The 21,919-nt window shown below is 36.3% G+C and overlaps 1 protein-coding gene across 1 annotated transcript in view; it reads left to right on the top strand.

Moving 5' to 3' along the window:
- The window catches only part of EFCAB7 (EF-hand calcium binding domain 7), a gene marked incomplete at both ends in the record, with an annotated part of 29,134 nt that extends 7,748 nt beyond the window's left edge, over positions 1-21,386 (top strand). Inside the window, 8 exons of the mRNA XM_084243932.1 lie at positions 3,496-3,637; positions 6,159-6,268; positions 8,871-9,028; positions 11,091-11,224; positions 12,819-12,967; positions 17,199-17,408; positions 19,629-19,736; positions 21,312-21,386. Coding sequence (XP_084100058.1) covers positions 3,496-3,637; positions 6,159-6,268; positions 8,871-9,028; positions 11,091-11,224; positions 12,819-12,967; positions 17,199-17,408; positions 19,629-19,736; positions 21,312-21,386 — 1,086 coding nt within the window. The remainder of the gene's footprint in view (positions 1-3,495; positions 3,638-6,158; positions 6,269-8,870; positions 9,029-11,090; positions 11,225-12,818; positions 12,968-17,198; positions 17,409-19,628; positions 19,737-21,311) is intronic.
- Positions 21,387-21,919: the final 533 nt, after the last annotated feature.

The following is a 21,919-nucleotide window of genomic DNA, read 5'->3' as shown; positions in this document are numbered from 1 at the left end:
ATTCCTAGCCCTATATCACTTACCTGACTTTCTATCCTGTTTTAGATCCTGATATTATCTGATATTTCACTGTTAATGATATTTCTTAGTTGAACTGAAATGATCCTTTTGTTATTTAGCAGGATTCAGTTATTTTTTGCATTTTATTTTTAGGTTTTTATTTATTTTATAAGTTTTATATATTTCTTAGTTTCATAACAGCCCTAAGAAGTTCTTGGTTATAAATATAGTTATATAGTTAGTTTTAATTGAAATTGGTAGAATAACTTAGTAAAAGAATTATTAGATTAATTATATTAAACACTTTAAATCTTTTTTAAACAAGTTTGGGTATCTCAATTTCATGTGGTATTGAGAAATGTCACTTACAAAAGGGCTTTTCTTCTTGCTTAAATTTTGTAATGTATAAGGAACAGCAGAAAGTTTTCTTTGAGAGCAGAATAACCTCAACAGTGATGACTAGAATTAAAGAGGTCCCAAACCATGAGTTGCGTACTGCAGATATATAATCCTTCCTATATCCAGAATCCTAAGTGTAATATGCCTACCTTTGTGTAGCATAACATATGTATATGTTGTACGTGAATTATGTTGTATAACACATATATGTTTTATATCTATCTCTATATAACAATACGAACAATTTAAACTTCAGAATGGTTAACTTAATTTTGTGAAGGTTTCAAATAATACTTCTCCTACAAATATGTCTCACATTTCAAAATTTTGATCAGTTCAACTTCTTAAATAGATTAGGTGACAATCCATTTCAGAAGTTTTCTCTGTGTAAATCATCTGTTTGGTTTTTTGCTTTTAAACTACTAGTGTTTAAAATTCTTTAATAATGTAAGTTAAAGAACTAAAAGGAATTTACTTTCTAATATGTATGTGATGTAAGATATATTTATAAAAAAACAACAATGATGATGATAAATTCTGTCTATGGCAAATATACTGTTTAATAATTCTATCTCACTAGAACTTTAATAATACAGAATTAGCATGTTAAAACATGTTCATGTGTTCCAAGAAAAAATATAACTTACTAATATATTTGTTTTGATTTGATGGCTAGGCTTTTCAACTTTACATATTTTTAATTTGTGATTTTCATTATTTTCTCATACATTATGAATGACAATAACTAAAATTTGTGTATGATGAATTAACAGTTCTGTTTTAGCTTATATGAATTTGTGTGAATTGGTAGAGTAGAGCACCACCTTATGTCCTGTTTAAGAATTACATGCTAACACTTTCCACTCTATATTGTCAAAAAATTATTATCATTCTTGGAATTTCTTGTGCTATCATTCTAAATTCCTTTTTGAAATTCAGCCTTCTTCCATTTTTATCATATTACTTAATATGTCAACTTAATCTATAATACTTTCAAATTGATTTATTTGAATGAGCCACTACTTTTATCAGTACTTTTTTCTTCTAATTCATAGCATTTTAGTCTAAATTCTAGAGAAAAAGCTTTGTGTGATTGAAAGTCTGTTTGTTTTAAAGGAAATCTTAGATTGAATAGCATTGTATATTTAATAATTGTGGCAGTCCTTAAGTATTTGCATGCTTCCTTTTTAATAATAGAATTGCATTTTCTAGTAATGTCACTTAGTATTCAAAATAATCTGATTATTACATTGAAATTTGGTTGATATAAATAATGTGGTATTCATCTCACTTCTTTTTTATAACTTTCTCCTAGTCTAAACTAACCTGTCTATATGGGATCTCAGCAGTGTATTTCAGTCAGCCTGCCTACTCTGCTTCCCACTCTGTCTCTGGTGAATCCTCTCACCCCCTGTGCACTTCTGGGGAACAGAACAAGTGGACTGACTGAAACACACTGGTGAGGGGAGCAGCACGCAAGTCAGAAGAGGTCTGCTGCGCCATGTGGGTAGATCCCTGGTCAGCCAGGGATTGAAATCATGCTGAGAGGCTGCTGATAGCTTCGTACGTTGCTGCTCCCCTCAGCAGTATATTTCAGTCAATCTGCCTGTTCTGCTCCCCACTCTGTCTCTGGTGAATCCTCTCACCTCCCCACCCCGCACCTCTGGCCTACATGCCAGATCTTGTATGTATAAATAAATAAATCTTTAAAAAAAAATCAGGCCTCCCTGGTCATTCAGGGGATTGAGATGCAGCACTGTGAAGGGATGCGCAGCCTCTGCAGCCTCTGCAGCACGAGTTCAATCCCCCGCCAGGGAGGTGACCCACATGGTGCAGCAGACCACTCTTGTCTCGCCCGCTGCTCCCCTCAGCAGTGTATTTCGGTAGATCTGCCTGTTCTGATCCCCACTCTGTCTCTGGTGAATCCTCTCACCCACTGCACCTCTGGCCTACACCCCAATTCTTCTATGCATAAATAAATAAATCTTTAAAATAAAACAAAACTTCATTAATATTCTATTTTTGGAAGTCATTAGGGGTAGAACAAATATGTTTTACATATTTAAAGTACAGGTGCCGGGCCTCCCCGTGACGCAGTGGTTGAGCGCTGGGTTGCGAAGCTGCCCGCAGCCTCTGCAGCGCCAGTTTGATCCCCTGCCGCCAGGCGAGGGTTCCACATGACATGCAGACCTCTCTCTCCTGCAGCCCACTGCTCCCCTCAGCAGTGTACTTCATCAGTCTGCCTGCTCTGCTCTGCCTTCTGGCTCTGGTGAATTCTCTTACCCTCCCGCACTTCTGACTATACCCAGTGCTTGTATAAATAAATAAATAAATCTTTAAAAAAAAAAAAAAAGTACAGGTGTCTACCATTTACAGGTAGAAACCTACTAGTAATGTGAAAAGTATCTTCACATTATGATAATGGCACAATTTCTCTTACCTTTTATAAAGAATCCTTTACTTTCAATACAGTTGCTTTCTTCAAGTTTTACTTTATTTTGGTTATGAGATCCCAAATATATAGGTTATTTTAAACTAGGAGAAAGGATCTGGATAGACCAAGAAATAGTAAGGCCAATCTTATATAAAGGTCTTTCTCAACACTGATTTTTATTTGCATTTTGCTATAGCTGTGAAATGTATTTATTGTTCTTGTATTTATCTTGACTTAAAATAATTCTTTTTGTTGTACTATACTTTATCTTGTAAATATAGTCCCATCGCTTTTTCTTTCAGCATAACAGCTTTAGCAGTCCTTAATTTCATTCTTACTTAATCTCATCCTAATTATTGCAGCAGCATACTTATTATTTTGTTTCAATTTTATTGTTCTTATTTCTTCTCTTCATTCTGCCTTTTCCTAATTTTTTATTGTCTAAGAGCTGCTGATCCTTCAAGATGCAGTTCATGAGTTGCCTTTTCAATTTATGTTAATGTCCCCAGTCAGTCAGACAATATTTATTAAGCACCTACAATGTGTCCAGAACTATTTTGGTAATCAGAATTATACTGTTTTGTATATGTAATTTTTTTTTGTCCTAACCACTTTTTATGTTTAGTTATAACTGTTTGAAAAAAATTTTCCCTTCATTTCAGGAATGGCAATGTGTACAATCCAAAGGTTGCTTTTTTTTAGAAGAAGATGGTGAAATCATTAGTCATCACTACAAGATGCAAATAGCTCAGAGATCCATGGTTTATCTAACAATCAAACCATTAAACCTGAGTCAAGTTGAAGGCAAGTTTAAATTTTCTGTACATATTTTAAAATATCAATTTAGATGCTTCTTACATTGGTGGGTACATGAAATCATCTCTTCCTATGCTCCACCACACATAATCCAGTGCTTGCTTCTCATTTCTTTGTGGAAAGAATCTGTCTTTCCTTTGATTTCAGGGTACTTGGTTGTTGTGCATCTTCAGCTCTGATAGGTTCAAGAAAACTTATGATTTTACACTTTCTTCATGTGGTTATTGTTAGGGTAGGAGTTTATACTCTTTGAACTCTCTACTCCACCAGAGAATGTCTAGTAAGACAAGACATAATCTGACTTTTATTTTAACAAGAGCAGTCCATTCCCATATGGGAAATAGAAGGGTACTTAGGAGAAAACCGAGTCCAGGGAGAATGCTGTTGCAGAATTCTAGGAGAGAGGACTGATGATATCCTGAATCAAGGTATAGAAGGGATAGAAGTAAGTAAAGATTCTGAATATATTTTATTTTATTTTTTTTTTTGTGAAATATTTCTTTTTTTTTTAATTAATGAATTTTATTTTTATATTCCCCATACAATTGCAATCTCCCCATTCTGACCCCAATCCCTCCCCTCCCGCCAACCACCCCCCAAAAAGTGTCTCTGGTTCATAGTTTTTGTTGATTTTGATTTTCACTTTCTTATAGTTATTCATTTTCCTGGTCCCTTATTTAAGTATTCTAGATTCCTGCTATGAGTGAGACCATCCGGTATTTTTCTTTTTCTTTTTGGCTTATTTCACTGAGCATGATCCCTTGCAGCGCCATCCATGTTGCTGCAAATTGCATGTGTTTATCTTTTTTGAATGCTGAGTAATATTCCATGGTATATATGTACCACACCTTTTTTTTTTTAAATAATAAATTTTATTTTTATATTCCCCCATACAATTGCAAACGCCCCATTCTGACCCCAATCCTTCCCCTCCCGCCCCCCACCCCCCAAAAAGTGTCTCTGGTTCATAGTTTTTTGTTGATTTTGATTTTCACTTTCTTATATTCATTTTCCTGGTCCCTTATTTAAGTTTTCTAGATTCCTGCTATGAGTGTACCACATCTTCTTGATCCAGTCATCTATTTTTGGGCATTTAGGCTGTTTCCAAAGCTTAGCTATTGTAAATAGTGCTGCTATAAACATAGGGGTGCAGGTGTTCTTTGGAATTGATGTTTCTGTGTTCTTTGGGTAAATACCTAGGAGTGGAATTGCTGGATCCTGTGGAAGCTCTATGTTTAGTAGGTCCAGAAATCTCCACACAGCTCTCCATAGTGGTTGGACCAGTTTGCACTCCCACCAACAGTGCAGAAGAGTTCCTTTTTCTCCACAACCTCGCCAACATTTGTTGTTGCTAGTTTTTTTAATATGTGCCATTCTTACTGGTGTAAGATGGTATCTCATGTTAGTTTTGATTTGCATTTCCCTGATTGCAAGTGATGTTGAACATTTTTTCGTATGCCTGTTGGCCATTCGCATTTCCTCTTCAGAGAAGTTTCTTTTTAGCTCCTCTGTCCATTTTTTGACTGGATTATTTTCTTTGTTGTTGTTGATTCTGAATATATTTTAAAAGTAGAACCATAGGATTTTATGAGAATTGATTATGATATATGAGAGAATGAAAAAAGTTAAAGATAATTCCAAGATTTTTTTTTTTAAGATTTATTTATTTATTTATACAAGCACTGGGTACAGTCAGAAGTGCGGGAGGGTGAGAGAATTCCCCAGAGCCAGAGCGGGGAAGAGAATAGGCAGACTGACAAAATACACTGCTGAGGGGAGCAGCGGGTGCGACAGGAGAGGTCTGTCGCACCATGTGGGACCCTCGCTGGTGGCTGGGGATCGAACCGGCACTACAGAGGCTGCGGGCAGCTTTGCAGCCCAGCGCTCAGCTGCTGCGCCACCAGGGGAGGCCTGATTCCAAGATTTTTTAATGTCAGCAACTATAAGGAATGAATTATCATTAGCTGAGACAGAGACAAGTATGGATGGACTTTTTTTTTAAGGGATTAGGCAAAGCCAGTTTTAGACATAGAAATTCAAGTGGAAATGGCAAATAAGCAGTTGGTTGCTGGTCTGATGTTCAGAGGAAAGATACTAACTGGAGACAGAAATTTTAGAGCTCACAGCACAAAAATGGTGTTTGATATTTCTTCCTCCTGTGTTCTTCCTTAGGGAAGCCAGTGTGTTCATCCCATCTTTCCTTGGAAGGGTCTATTTTCCCTTGAATTTCAGTCTATTTGATTGCCCTGCAACTTTTGCTCTCTGATAAGTTCAAGAAAAGTTATGATTTTTAGAAAGCATGTATACAGAGAACATTAACGAACGTCAAGTTTACTGTATATAAGTGTGTGCTTTATTACCAATGCAGTGGTGTTTTCCTATAAAAATGTATGTGTATTTCTTTGTAAAAAAAAATGAAAAGGGGAAAGAAAGCACTAAGTGCTTTTTTTAGATTCAAAAGAGTAAGTAGTGATGGCTTATTTTAAGATGTTTGGTATTTTGTTTATAGGAAAACCATCCTCTTGGTTATCAATTGATACTGCTTTGTATGTTCTTAAAGAAAATGAAAATCAAGCAAATCTACAGCTCATATGTTTTACTGAACTACGGAATAGAGAAGTATACATATTTATTTTCTAATGTTTACTATTAGTTTAATATTTACATATAGTGTGAACTCAAGTTTGAGTAAAATAATAGTCTTTCTGTATTTGTTTTTTAAACTTTTGTATCTTCCCTTCCAACTAGGGTATATGCAATACTTAAACACATTTCATACTATGTATGCTTTATTAACTATAAAGGAGTTTTTCTTGTTTGCTGAGATTTAAGAATTGAACAATGATTAGCTATCTCAGCTTTATAACTTGTAAATTGTATGACATTGTACTTCACTTTCCTCTTTAAATGATCTAATGCCTCATAGGTGAACATTTCTTGTTGTATTCCATAAAAGTAAGTGATGCTAGTGGATTTTTTTCATTAAAAGGAAGGAAACCAAGACTGGGAAAGTTGCTTCAGATGTTTGTCTTATACTACTATGGCTAAAAAAGAAACACTTCAAGATTACTATCTTTGTGCTTGACTCATAGTCTTCAAAAATAGATTATGTGAAGACATGTTTTTAAGAGATTTTACATGTTGCCGGTGGGGTTGTACTGATCTTTTTTAATTATATATTTAATCAGAGGCCAAATATGTGAGGCAGATACATAAATATGGTTATTTATTTAATGAGGGCCACAAAAAACATCTCTACCCAACAGGATTAATACTATTCAAGGACTTACTACAGGATCATATTTAATCTTTACATAGGCCCAACAACAGATAAACATTTCCCTGATGAAATATTATATACACATCTTTATTGTTGCCTTTTTAGCAGACAAGGGTAGTTATAGGCAAGAAACAAATTAAAATGAGGAAGTTAATATTTTGACTAAACCTTTATTTTTAACTGACTACAAAGTTCAAGATAAAGCATTGTCTAAAGCAATTGCTTTTTCCATTTTGTTTTGGATAAATTATTTTCTTATGAGATTGTGTATGTTAAAATGTTTAGTAAGAAACTCCCTGGTGGTGCAGGGGTTAAAACCTCAGTGCTATCAAACTATTGCTTGCCAGGGAGCTAACCCACATGGCACAACAGACATCTCCTGTCTTGCCCACTGCTCCCCTTAGCAGTGTATTTCAGTAGATCTGCCTGTTTTGATCCCCACTCTGTCTCTGGTAAATCATCTCACCCCTCTGCACCCCCTGCACCTCTGGTCTACACCCCAGTTCTTATATCCATAAATAAATAAAATTTTTTTAAAAAAAGTTAGTAAGAAACATAACAAGCCTGTGATCAAGTTTGAATGACTTTATATTTGCCTCTTACAATATAGATTTTTGATTATCTGTAATATGTAATATTTACAAAAGAATGTTTCATTTTATAATTATTTTCTATAAGAAGATTTTTGTACCCATGGTACACTTTCCATTTGTCAGTCACTGTGGCAATTCAAGGTTATATGTGGAGATAAGGGAGGTTCATGAGATAACACGTATAAGGAGGCAGCAAGAACTATCTTTCACTCTTGGATATCAATCTACACTTCGCCAAGATAATGGCTTCCAAAGAATGAATTTAATCAATATTTAGTCTTCAACATGACCCTCAGCTTTATTGGATTGCTTCTTTTATCAAAATAGGACACGGTCACTATTTTGGATGGGATGATTATGGTACCTCTGACTTGTGAGGACAGAATTCAGGGCTGAATTCAGAATTCAGCTGAGTAACTTTATTTTATATATGAGCCCTCAGGATGACCTAAAATATACCTGGGTTTTGAAAGGAGTTTTTAGATGATATCAGACAGAATTCTCTAGGACTGTTCTATTCTGAAGAGAAAATAGCTCTTTGCTTAGCTCTTTTGCATGACTAGAAAATGCTTAGGTTGGATATATTTGACAGAGAAAACCCCTAAGTTTTATAGGAAACCACAGGGCTCCCGAAAAACCTACAAGGCTCGTAGAGAGGTACCATTTTGCTTTATTTTATAAAACAGGAGATTAGAATGTTTTTCAGTACAAATGTCCTGTCACTCATTATAAACATACTGTGATGGAAAAGAATTTTATAGAAGGTAGGTTTATCTGGGATACCTCCATCTTGTTTTATTGTCTATATCATGTAAATAGCAAAATTCCAGTGCTTTTGTCCACATTACTGGTTTCTTACAAATATGATTAATTCATACAAAAAGTAAACTCTATTTTAGGCATTTTTTAAAATATATAAAGAACTACATGTAATGGTTCGTGTACTAAGAAATGATTAACAAAAAGATTTTTTGCTTGCAAATTGTCTCATTTTTATTGAAGTAACTTTGATTTACAATACTATTTGACTTAGGGGTATAGGTCCATACCTCTTCAGATGTATGCAGTCACATACATCAGGCCCAACACAAAGGCACCAGCAATCCTCCACTATACTCCTGTGAACCCCTGACCCTCCCTTTCTGGTAACCTCAATTCTACAGCCAGATTTCTAGGGTTTGTTTTGGTTTATTTAATAAAAAGATTTTAAAGACTATAAAAAAAAATTTTTAAACCATAGTAGTATTAGTGATAATTGGGTAAAAAATTACATGTAACACTTCCATTTCAGAAGAAAGATTGAGACATTAGACTTATCACTGTATCTTTTTGATGCTTTTGAGAAAAGGTATTTGGGTGGAATGGTGAACTAGGACCTGGAATTTATTGGTTAATTCCCTCTACAACTGGCTGTTGGCTGAGGAAAGAAATAAAACCAGTAACAGAAGAAGCCCAACTTGTGTATAGAGATGAAACAGGAGAATTATTTCTTACCAAGGAATTTAGGTAAGTTTTGTTTATTAAGGTTATGATTATGACTTCTAACCTGGATATATATCAGTAGCCTGTATTTCATTCTTTCCTTTGGCCAGACTATGCTCCCATCCCTAGAAAAATCAGTAACTTAACTCATTCACTATTCATCTGAAAATGACCTTCCATTCACTAGTATTGATTCACTGGGTCTGGGATTGATATTTATTTCTGAGTTCCAAACATTTGCCAGGTTAATTTGGGCCACATATTTACTGATATCTTTACCATTAGACATTGCCTTAGAAATAGATCTTGCTACTTGCACTATTGCTTTAGATAACTGTAAAATATGAAATCCAAACATTTAGCTAGTTCACTCATGAGCTATATACACAGAATAAGATCTGACTGCAGGTAGAGAAGAATAAAGTACATTGGAGAAAGAGAAAAAGGAAACTATTATTCATTGAGTCCCTACTATGTATTGAGATACTGTGATTGCTTCAGAAACTTATTTATATCATATAATATTAGACTGAATAAAAATGTATTTGGAGGGCCTCCTTGGTGGTGCAAGGGGTTAAGACGCAACCTATGACACTATCCACAGCCGCTGCAGCATGAGTTTGATCCCTGGGCAGGGAGCTACCTACATGGCACAGCAGACCTCTCCTGACTCGCCCGCTGCTCCCCTTAGCAGTGTACTTCAGTCAATCCGCCTGTTTTGTTCCCCACTCTGTCTCTAGTGAATCCTCTCCCCTCACCCCACACCTCTGGCCTGTCCCCTAGTTTTGTATGCATAAATAAATAAATCTTTTAAAGAATGTATTTGGACACATTAACTTTGTTTTTTAATGTAATTTATTTGTTTGTATATATTTTACATTGTTCATTTTTGTACAACATTTGCTTTTCTTGTCAAGTGTAGTCCCCATAGAATTCCCACCACCAATTGACCCATGCACCATCACCCTAGTCCCCTGTGCTCTTTCCTCCTCTGTTCTGATCCCTCTTTCTCACCCTGTCCTACAGAATGTCTCTGATTTATAGTTGCCTCTTAATTTTGTTTTATTGTTATTATTTTTCCCCCTGATCCCTTATTTGGTCCCCCTGTGTTCATCCTATAAGTGAAACCATCTGATATTTTTCCTCTGACTTATTTCACTGAGCATAATTCCTTCTAGCTCCATTAATGTTGCTACCCATGGCATGAGTTTATCTTTTTTGATGGCTGAATAGTATTCCATTGTGTTTATATACCACATCTTCTTGATCCTGTCATCTGTTTTTGGGCATTTGGGTTATTTCCATATCTTACTTATACATATTGCTGCAATAAACATAGGGGTTCAGGTATCCTTTTGAATTAATGTTTTTGTGTCCTTAGGGTCAATTCCCATGAGTGGAATTGCTGGGTCATATGGTAGCTCCATTTTTAGTAGTTTGAGGAACCTCTACACAGCTTTCCATAGTGGTTGGACCAGTTTGCATTCCTACCAGCAGTGTAGGCGAGTTCCTTTTTCTCCACATCCTCACCAACATTTGTTGTTGCTAGTTTTTTTTTTAATATGAGCCATATTGTATCTCATTGTGGTTTTGATTTGCATTTCCCTGATTAAAAGTGATGTTGAACATTTTTCATATACCTATTGGCCATTTGCATTTTCTCTTTGGAGAAGTATCTTTTTAGTTTTTCTGCCCATTTTTTAACTGAATTGTTTACTTTGTTTTTGTTGAGTCATGTGAATTCTTTGTAGATCTTTGTGATTAGTCCCTTATCAGTTGTATGGAGTACAAAAATTTTCTCCCAATCAGTAGGTATCTCTTTGTTTTGGCTAATGTCTCTTTTGCTGTACAGAAGCTTTTTAGTTTGATGTAATCCCAGCTGTTTATCTTTTCCTTCACTTACTTTGCTTTGGGGGATGAGTCTTTAAAGATGTTACTGAGATGTATGTCATGTAGTGGACACATTAACTTTATAGCTTATAGAATCCTTTAATGCCTTGATTTCCTTTTGAACATTATCCTCATAGAAATCTTCATACTAGTTGCCTTAGAGACTAGAGAAAAATTAGTATTTTTATAATTTTAGGTCAACTTTATCAGATATATTTGAAATAATTGATTTAGATGGAAATGGTCTTCTTAGCCTTGAAGAATATAATTTTTTTGAATTGCGAACAAGTGGTGAAAAATGTGATGAAGATGCTTGGGCTGTTTGTAGAGGTAAGCACTTTTCCTAATGTATATGTAAAAAAATACATAGCAGCCTTCCATTCTGAAGAAGTAAAATGTCTCAGTACGGTAGGGCAGCTGTCCTGAACTCCAGTGTGCGGAATCTGTCCCCCATATCATCTTCCTAATGTACAAGGGGATAATGATGCTAACCTACTAATGGCAGCAAGGTCTTTCCCAGTGAGAATAGCTTCACCAACCTGCAGGTCACCATTGAGAGCCCTGAGGAGACTCCGTGGATTGGAGGTAACTGTTCCACATGAAACTCCTGCTGTGGGAAGGGCTTTCCTGCCTCCCCACCCAAGGGCTACTACTACCTTACCAAGATCTTCCACCCAAATATGGGCATCAGTGGTGAGATCTGCATCAACATGCAGCACAATTTACAGTAACCATCCTATGGAAACAACCTAAGTGCCCCAAAACAGATGAGTGAATCAAAAGTTGTGGTATATATATGAAATGGAATACCACTCAGCTATAAAAAAAAGATAAACTTGCCATTTGCGACAATATGGATGGATTTACAAGGGGATTATACTCAGCAAAACAAGTCAGAAGGAGAAGACAACACTGAATATGTTACTTTATGTGGAATAGAGAAACAGAATAGAGGATCAAATAAGGCCAAAACAATAACAAATCCTAGAAACCCCATTGTAGAATTGAGACTACCAGAGCTAGAGGGGAAGGGGAGAAAACAAAGTGGGGAAGAAGCACAATGGACTTTGATGGAGGCCTGTGGATGTGTTGGTGGTGGATATGCTAAGGCAACAATACCTGAAGGGGAGATCCTATACCTCTAAATCACAAACAACCTTGTAAACCAGTGTAACCTCAATAAAAAAAAAAATACTTTTACCAATTTTTTAAAAAATGGAGGGCTTGAATAGTAGTGGAGAAATTAATAGCTTGAAGGTATCAGGTTAAATATACAAATTGAAGAACAACAAAAAAAATGGGCAATAGATTTGTCTGGGCAATTCATGGACCCCAAAAATCCCCTTTGTCTAATAGTTTTTTGAGGAACAGGGGACAATTTGATTAAAATTAAGGTAATTAGGCATATAACATATAAATCTGGCATCTTCCACATCTCCCTTTTTGAAATACTAGTAGTTTGGGATGTATATATCAAATTTATCCAGGTTTTCTGGGATTAAATGGCAAGTATATGAGACATATTTTAAGTTTTGAAATATATATCAGTATATACTCTAAATAAAGAGGTAGGTTGGAATGTACCCATAAAATTAGAATTTCCTCTAATTTTGGAATATATTTGCATCATTTTTAACCTTGAATTTTGTTGAAAAACTAAATGATACACTGTGATGGTCCTTTTGCTGAGCTGTGAGAAATCGGAATGGTATCTCACAGGCTTGCTTTGAGCCATTCTTATTCTACTTTTATGCTACTCACAGATTAATAGGGACTTCTTTAAAATAATATATAGAACAGACTAAAGTAATATATAAAATATTTTTGAATAATATATAGAACAGGCATTTTATTAAGTATATGAATTTATGAATTTGTAAATTATTGAATTATGAATGAAAGAAACACTTGGTTGTTTTAACAGAAAATTTTGATACAAAGAAAAACGAACTAACAAGACAAGGCTTTATGGACCTGAATCTCATGGAAGCCAATGATCGAGGAGGAGATCCTCGTGATCTTTGGGTAACTCTGCACTCAATGGGCTACAATAATGCTCTGGAATTGACAGAGGTAAGGAAGTCACAAAGTTTTGCAGTGTTTTTTTTTTTTTAAGATTTATTTATTTTATACAACCACTGGGTACAATCAGAAGCGTGGAAGGGTGAAAGAATCCACCAGAGCCAGAGCGGGGAGCAGAACAGGCAGACTGACGAAATACACTTCTGAGGGAAGCAGCGGGCATGGCAGGAGAGGTCTGCGCACTGTGTGGGACCCTCGCTGGCTGGCCGGGTATCGAACCGGTGCTGCAGAAGCTGCGGACAGCGTCACAGCCCAGCACTCAACCGCTGCACCATGGGCGAGGCCCTGCAGCAATTTTAATGTACATGGTATTTTAACCCATGAACATTTTCATCACACATCACCTTTGAATTTGGCACTCAAATTCTTGAACTTCAGTGTATGAATGAATCCTGTGTGCACCAGCATGTTTCTGCTAATTTATGCAAATTCCTATTCTTAGCTGAAATTAAATTATTGCCGACATATAAACAGTTCAGGAGTAAAGGAGTTTGAGCTTATGATATGGAGAGGAAAATGGTAATTTAAAAAATTATTAATTAGTGATGACTATATGAGATGCTGAAGTCTCATTTCTGTAGGGATACATTTTGTCCTAATAGAAGAAAAGTTCTTTTAGAATAAGGGGATCATGTCTGTATGAAAAATAGAAATCTCATCTTTTTATAAAGCATACTTCTTGGGTTAAATGCTTATAAAATGCTTGACAGTGCTTGGCTTTTATAAAACACTTTGTATGTACTAGGGGCCTCCCCAGTGGCGCAGCAGTTGAGCGTTGGACTGCGAAGCTTCCCGCAGCCTCTGCAGCGCCAGTTTGATCCCTGGCCGCCTGCGAGGGTCCCATGACACACAGACCTCTCCTGCCGCGCTCGCTGCTCCCCTCAGCAGTGTACTTCGTCACTCTGCCTGTTCTGCTCCCCACTCTGGCTCTGGTGAATTCTCTCATCCTTCTGTGCTTCTGACTGTACCCAGTGCTTGTATAAATAAATAAATAAATAAATTCTTAAAAAAAATTATAAAACACTTTGTATATACTAGCTATCGTTGTTATTATTTGGTAACATGACACGTAGCAAACTTGCATAACTTGCAATAAACCAGAAGAAGAATAAAATTAGGCTTTGTATCTTAAATTCTGTATTGTTAAGTCAGGTTTAAAATAAATTTAAGATGGCCTCTCTGGTGGCACAAGGGGTTAAACACCGCACTATGAAGCAATCCGCAGCCTCTGCAGCACGAGTTTGATCCTCGGCCGGCTAGGGAGAAACCCACATGGTGAAGCAGACCTCTCCTGTCTCACCCACTGCTCTTCTCAGCAGTGTATTTCAGTCAGTCTGCCTCTGTTCTGTTCCCCACTCTGTTTCTGGTGAATCCTCTCACTCCCTCTGGCCTGTACCCCAGCTCTTGTATGCCTAAACCTTTTAAAAATATAAAATAAATTTTAAGAGTTTCAGGTCACACATTAGATAGTAATACTTTTGTTTATATTCCTAAAGTTAAAAATGGTATCTATTCTTTAAATAAATAAACACAGAAGTGTAACATTAGCAACAGAAAATTTTTAATTTCAGGAATAGTGAGACTTTAGTTTAATTCCTAGTTCTGACATCATTCAAAATTTATAAACCTGTTTTCAGAGAAGTTATCTATAATTTTTCCCCATTTAAAAAAGTAATTAGGGCCTCCCCGGTGGCGCAGCGGTTGAGCGCTGGGTTGCGAAGCTGCCCGCGGCCTCTGCAGCGCCAGTTCGATCCCCGGCTGCTCCCCGGCCACCAGAGGAGGGTCCCACATGGCGCGCAGACCTCTCCTGCCGCCCGCTGCTCCCCTCAGCAGTGTACTTCGGTCCTTCTGCCTGCTCTGCACCCCGCTCTGGCTCTGGTGAATTCTCTCACCCTCCCGCGCTTCTGACTGTACCCAGTGCTTGTATAAACAAACAAACAAATAAATAAAAACATGCCTCTATAAAAAAAAAAAATTCTTTAAAAAAAAAAATAAAATAAAAAAGTAATTAGGGGGGCCTCCCTGATGGTGCAAGTGGTTAAGCACAGCATGGCACTGTGAAGCAATCTATAGCTTCTGCAGCACAAATTCGATCCCTGGCCTGCCAGGAAGCAACCCACATGGTGAAACAGACCTCTCCTGTCTTGTGTGCTGCTCCCCTCAGCTGTGTGTTTCAGTCAATCTGCCTGTTCTGCTCCCCACTCTGTCTCTGGTGAATCCTCTCACCCCCAGCACCTCTGGCCTTACCCCAGCTCTTGTGTGCATAAATAAATAAATCTTAAAAAAAAAAAGTAATAGGTAAGTAGTTACAGTAACTTTTTATATCCTACTTTAACCTAACATTTGGTGAATACCAGATTTTTTTTTTAAAGATTTATTCATTTATTTATAGAAGATCCAGGGTACAGACCAGATGTGCGGGAGGGTGAGAGGGATTCACCGGAGACAGAGCGGGGAACAGAACAGGCAGACTGACGAAAGACACTGCTGAGGGGAGCAGCAGGCGAGACAGGAGAGGTCTGCTGCACCATGTGGGACCCTCACTGGCCGGCAGAGACAGCCTCTGCAGCGCGGCGCTCAACTGCCTGCGCCACCAGGGGAGGCCCTGAATACCAGATTTTAACCATGGTAAATCAGCACCTCATCTATGAATAATATTCTGTCTACTATATATGCTTCTCTTACTAGAGAAATAAGTTTGGAGCAACTTAATACATTTTATAACATTTACTGATGTCATTGACTTTTGGAGCCATAGGTAAGAAGCATTTCTGAGATTAAACTTTTTAATTTATATTCCATTTATTGAAAGTTTCTATATGCACATTATTGAAAATTCAAAAGATATATATATATTTACCTTTTATATATATATATATACCTTTTATATATATATTACCTATATATATATCCAGTGAAAGTATCAAAGGGTAATGAGATTATCCTCAGTAACTGAAATAGAAAGCCAAAACTGAATTGATTTCATGCTATAAGGGAGAATTGTGCTGGTTAGGAACAATACCATCATGCAGAGCAGGATGCTTATCTTATTTATCTCAGTTTCGGGGGAAGCTTCTTTATTCAAATGAGACAGATTGGTTGCACTCAGCAGTTGTGTTTATTGACGTGAGTCTGTCTCTGATGTCTGACTTTCAAAAGTGGGGAGCTGACAGTGGTTGGCCTACAAAAATGTGTTCATTGACATGAGTTTTTGCAGATCTGTTGAACAAGTTAAAAAACAGTTCTGATGACTACACATTACTCTGACAACAGACTAACCAGTTTTTTCATCCATTTGTGGGAACTTTATTTCTAGTCTCTTCTTTTGATTTTTATCCTGCTAAAGTTGTAGAAGTGATAAACGGTTCTTTTATCACTATCATTGATTCTCTTTGAAGAAGAGGCTTCATTTTTGGAGATCTGATTTTCAGTTTGTATATTTATCATGATTTCATCTCATATTTGTCTCTAAGTCATCAGTTGGGACAGTGACTCTACCAAAATATTTTCAGACTCTAGATAACAAACTCTGAGGCAAACAATTATAACTAGAAGTTTTTTGAGAAGGCACTGGAGGGAGCTGCAGAATCCTGGATCAAGATTTTCCAGGCTTGGCCAACACAAGTCCCAAGGTCTCCCTAAGTCTACTTTGTATAGCCTTTTATTGTAAGCTCTTTTGATAAATTGTTGATGGTTTTACTTGTAGCATTTATCCAGCTACAACACAAAGTGTTTGCTTTGAGGCAAACTACTCCCTGTTTGGTCAAAAGAGAAATTAAGGCTTTTTAAAATTTTCTATAACTGCTTGATTTAAAGCATTTTAACTTTTTATTGTTTATCTTTTTTTTATGATTTATTTATTTATTTATTTTTATACAAGAGCTGGGGTATAGGCCCGAGGCATGAGAGGGTGAGAGGATTCATCAGAGACAGAGCGGGGAGCAGAACAGGCAGATGACTGAAATACACTGATGAAGGGAGCAGAGGGTGCAACAGGAGAGGTCTGCTGCGCCATGTGGTAATCTCCTTGGCAGGCCGGGAATTAAACCCACACTGTAGAGGCTGCGGACAGCTTCACAGCATTGTGCTCAACCCACTGCGCCACCGGGGAGGCCCTATTGTTTATCTTCTTAAATCATATGATAAACATTTACAATAAAATAATTTATCTGAAATTCTATCAAAAAGCTAAAACAAGATTTGCTTTCTTCTTTCCTATTAGGCATGTCCATTTGTCATTGATATCTATGCAGAAAAATGCAAGCCAAGAATCAAAGCTGTCTATATGGAGGCATGCAGTGGGCAATTTGAGAAGGCCATTTGTAAATCTGTCGTTAACAAAGGTGATGCCAAAGTAATGGATGGCTATGAAAATATAATTGTACATACTTATAAATGTAACAGCTGGATATCGTCAGTCATTGAAAACAAGGTATCGTTATTAGGTGCTTCCTCTGATAATGGCAATTTTTACAAATATGTTTATCTTTTTACTTTATTCTTGTACAATATTTAATATCCTATTACATTAATAATATGTCTAACAGGCAATTACTCTTTTTCCTCTGGTTTCTAATTCAAACTGGGCATGATAATTTTTGTGTGATTTTTAAAGACATGAGGTAATAGTTTTTATGTTAAAATATAAAATAACATATTTGGAGATCTATGAGGATAGAGCATAATCTAGGTACCAAATATTTAATTTGTTACTGAAAATTTTCATACATGCATATCTATTTTAAATAATAGACATCATGTTTTAAATAAATATAAAAATAAAGAAAAAAGCCCATTTTTTAATAAAAACTTTGCACAATTTGGAATTCCTGTAGACTGTCATCATGTTATCTAATTAAATATATTTCACTTTTTAGGACCTATTTTTTAAATCAAGCCAGTTATTTCTAGCTTTGGTCATCTTCCCTGCTACTGTTGATATTGCAGGTTATGAGATTACATGTATAATTTTTTTAAGTCAGAGATAGTCATCTAGAAATTCCTCGCCAGCCAGTGATCAAACTGGCGCTGCAGAGGCTGCAGGCAGCTTTGCAACCCAGAGCTCAACCGCTGCGCCACTGGGGAGGCCCTGCCATATGTTTCTTAAAAGTGCTTAAGGTTTGGCTGAGTATTGAGTTATATAACTAACTCTCCTGCTCAAGAATAGGAGCCACCAGGAAGTGTAACAAAAAGTCTTTACTCACAAGGAGTTTATGGACTAGTTGTAAAGTCTCAAGAGATCAGAGAATAAATGTTAAATTATATAATACTGTTTGTATCTGATACAGTGGCTTGACTGTATTTGTATCTCCTGGAGTTGATGTTAGTTTGGACAATAGAATTTGGAAGAGGATTTGTGATGAGAAGGAAAGGAACTGGTGTGTATGGAATTTGAAAAATAACTAGGATTTAGATCTGTAGACAAATAGCCTTTAGAAGGAAAAGAGACAATTTAAGGTGAAAACTGAGAAAGCATTAATAAAAACTATAGAGCAAAGAGTAAAAATATGCAGAAACAGAGAGCTTTTTTTTGAGAAGTATTAGGAAGGCAAATAAAAGTGTAATGGGTTCAGATTCTGTATGTTACTTTGAAAACAAGATAGAGGAGTTTGGACTTGGTGAAATAAGCTAAGATCCTCAACTAGTAGATTGCAGTAGATCATAAAACTTTGGAGGGTGATTCATGAGATCCATCAAGTTTCTCTTTCCTCCCTCTTATTAAGATCAAAAGGATATAAAGGAATCACTACCTTATCAGAATTCCTCTGTGCTGCTATTACCTATCATTTCTCAGCTCTCCACTTCCTGTTCCTTCAAAGAAAATTTAAACTTTCCTTTACCAAAAATCAGGTAATATTATTTAAGAGCTTACTGTATGCCAGATACTTCATACATATTAATATATTTACTTTTTTTTTTTTTAAAGATTTATTTATTTATTTATTTATTTACACAAGCACTGGGTATAGTCAGAGGCACAGGAGGGTGAGAGAATTCGCCAGACCCAGAGCGGAGAGCAGGCAGGAGAGATCTGCACGCCATGTGGGACCCTCACCCGGTGGCCAGGGATCGAACCAGCGCTGCAGAGGTTGCAGACAGCTTCACAGCCCAGCACTCAACCACTGCGCCACTGGGGAGGCCCAATACATTTACTTCTTATAACAGTCCTATGAGATATGATGTTCATTTTACACACAAGTAAAGTGAAACACAGGGAAATTATATAAGATCACATTGGCTAAGTGTGTGTAGAAGGTCGCACAAGTAAATAGTAAAAGAACTGAAAAATGAAAACAGGTAGTCTAATGTTATCTCTGCCCATTGTAGCCATTAGGGAGTGATTGTAGGTTTTTTGACAGGGAAATACTTTGACATGAATTTCTCCATTTATCAGCTTCATTTGGCTTTCTCTTCTTGCTTGCTATCCATCCTAGAGGCTATCTGTTATTTATGATCTACTGTATCATGTCACTTCTTCCATAAAGTCTTCCTTGATAGCCCAGTCTCACTAATATTTCTGTTTCTATATATCTGCTATGTTTTATAGAACCCTGTAAATATTTCTATCACAAGACTTACATTGTGTTTTGTAATTATTTTATTTCTGTATTAAGGGAAAGGACTAGCAACTTATGAAGCCTTTTTTTTACAGTCAGATAATAAAGTGATTATTCATATCAACAATGAACTCAGTAAAAACTGCATAAACAACAGAGGACTCAACATTTTTGCAGTAGAAGTTGCACCCAAATCTACAATGGTAATGCATTGCTTTCTAATTAAAATCTTTTGTTTTATTTTTTAAATTTTTTAAAAAATATTTTATTTGAAAAAAATATTTTTTGTTATTAATGCTGTTATTAGATGTATAGATATGAAGTAAAGTAGAAAATTCTTTTAAGTAAGATACTCAAATTAGTACCCTTGAGCTAGGAGATTGGAGACCTTGGTTCTAACCCAGTTCTATTTGATTGGGTATTTATTGAAAGATTACTTAACCTCTCTTCCATTCTTTTTAAATATAAAATTAATATAATAGCATTATCTTCAGGTACTTCACAATATATTTTTATCTTTTTTTAAAAAGTTTTATTTATTTATGCATGCAAGAACTAGGGTTTAGGCCAGAGGTGCTGGGGGTGAGAGGATTCACCAGAGAGAGGGTGGGGAACAGAACAGGCAGACTGACTGAAATACACTGCTGAGGGGAGCAGCGGGCAAGTCAGGAGAGGTCTGCTGCACCATGTGGGTAGCTCCCTGGCCAGCTGGTGTTTGAACTCATGCTGCAGAGGCTGCAGATAGCTTCACAGTGCTGTGCTTAACCCCTTGTGCCACCAGGGAGGCCCACAAAATATTTTTATCTTAACGTAAAAGTAAATAATACGATTTGCATAAAAGTACCATTGAACCTCATGTGCAAATACAAAATAGTGTTAATATGAATTTTATAATCCAAAATATTTTTAATCTATTACATTATTAGAATATTCTAAGTATTCTACATTATTATTCTAAGGTATTCTAAGGTAAACTGAAAGGGGACATGCCTCTGAATTTTAGATAACCAACTCATAGGGAGGAACAGTTGCAGTTCTGGTGTTCAAAGAACTCTGGGTTTCTCATTTAGCCAGGAGTTCAAGGACAGGGACAGATCAGTAGATCCTGAAACTGGTTTAGTGAAGAGAAAAAGGAAAAACTTTCTATTCTTACCCTTTATTTCTCCATACTGTCTTACAACATTCTAGAACAGGATAGAGATTTACTTTTCTGTTATTCCAGTGTTTATTTATTTTAGATTTATTTATTTATGCATATAAGAACTGGGGTACAGGCCAGAGGCATGGGGGGAGCGGTAAGAGGATTCACCAGAGACAGAGTAGGGAACAGAACAGGCAGACGACTGAAATACACTACTGAGGGGAGCAGAGGGTGAGTCAGGAGGGTCTACTGCGCCATGTGGGCAGCTACCTGGCTGGGGATTGTACTGATGCTGTAGTAGCTGCAGATAGCTTCATAGGTTGCGTCTTAACCCATTGGGCCACCAGGGAGGCCCAACAATTTATTTTAAAAAAGCTCTGTCTAGGCTTGGGAGGAAAGGATATTTTACTTCCCCTTTACCACCCCACATTCGCACACACCAACTGTCAACTACTATATTAGAACAGATGTTATGTTGGATTATCCCATTAGACATCAGATCAGGTCCCTGATAAGGACAAATAAAGAATTTTATCTGTAGAGGGGTATTTTTTTCCATATGGTCTAGGAAAAATAATTGAAAAATAAGCCAGAAATAACAAAATGAGAAAGTAAAAACTTCTATCTTTCTATGCAGGTTTGTCAACACGTAATGCCTCTGAATGAACGACAAGAATGGGTATATTATTGTGTGTATTCTCTTATATCTTAAAAATTATTTTTAGGAAATATGTCTACCTGAGACAAATCAAGAATTATTATTTTATATTTAGTTTTTTATTTGTTGATCAACTAAATTCTAATCATATTTTACTGATGTACATAAATAAGTGATATTCTGTTTAATTTGTATGTATTTATATCTTATGTCCACATTATATACTTTATTATTAAAATATAAGTGATTTTAATGTGACCTTTGTATTAATTTAATGAGAAATCTGGGTGTATTTCATTTATGAACAATAAATCAAATAAAATTGCAGGTCAGCTTTTAAAAAGTAATACTTGATGACTTCTATAAAATCCTATACACTTCTGGTTTATCTTATTCATAAAAAAAAAAACTAAACAAAAATGTGCATCACTGTGGGGAACACTTTGGGCTCTTGATCTGGCCTTTCAATGTGCTGTCTGAGGGACCTTGTGGTCCAAGGACTACCGTTTAGTCTATGACAGTGCAGTCACATGCATGTGGCTGAGGGAGGCTGGGGGCCTCCTGGGCCCCTCTTTGCTGCTGCTGCA

This window comes from Talpa europaea, assembly GCF_964194135.1.
Source record: "Talpa europaea genome assembly, chromosome: 9".
Classification (NCBI taxonomy): Eukaryota; Metazoa; Chordata; class Mammalia; order Eulipotyphla; family Talpidae; genus Talpa; species Talpa europaea.
Note: the sequence above shows the minus strand (reverse complement) of the source record. Positions and strands in the feature narration are given on the sequence as shown.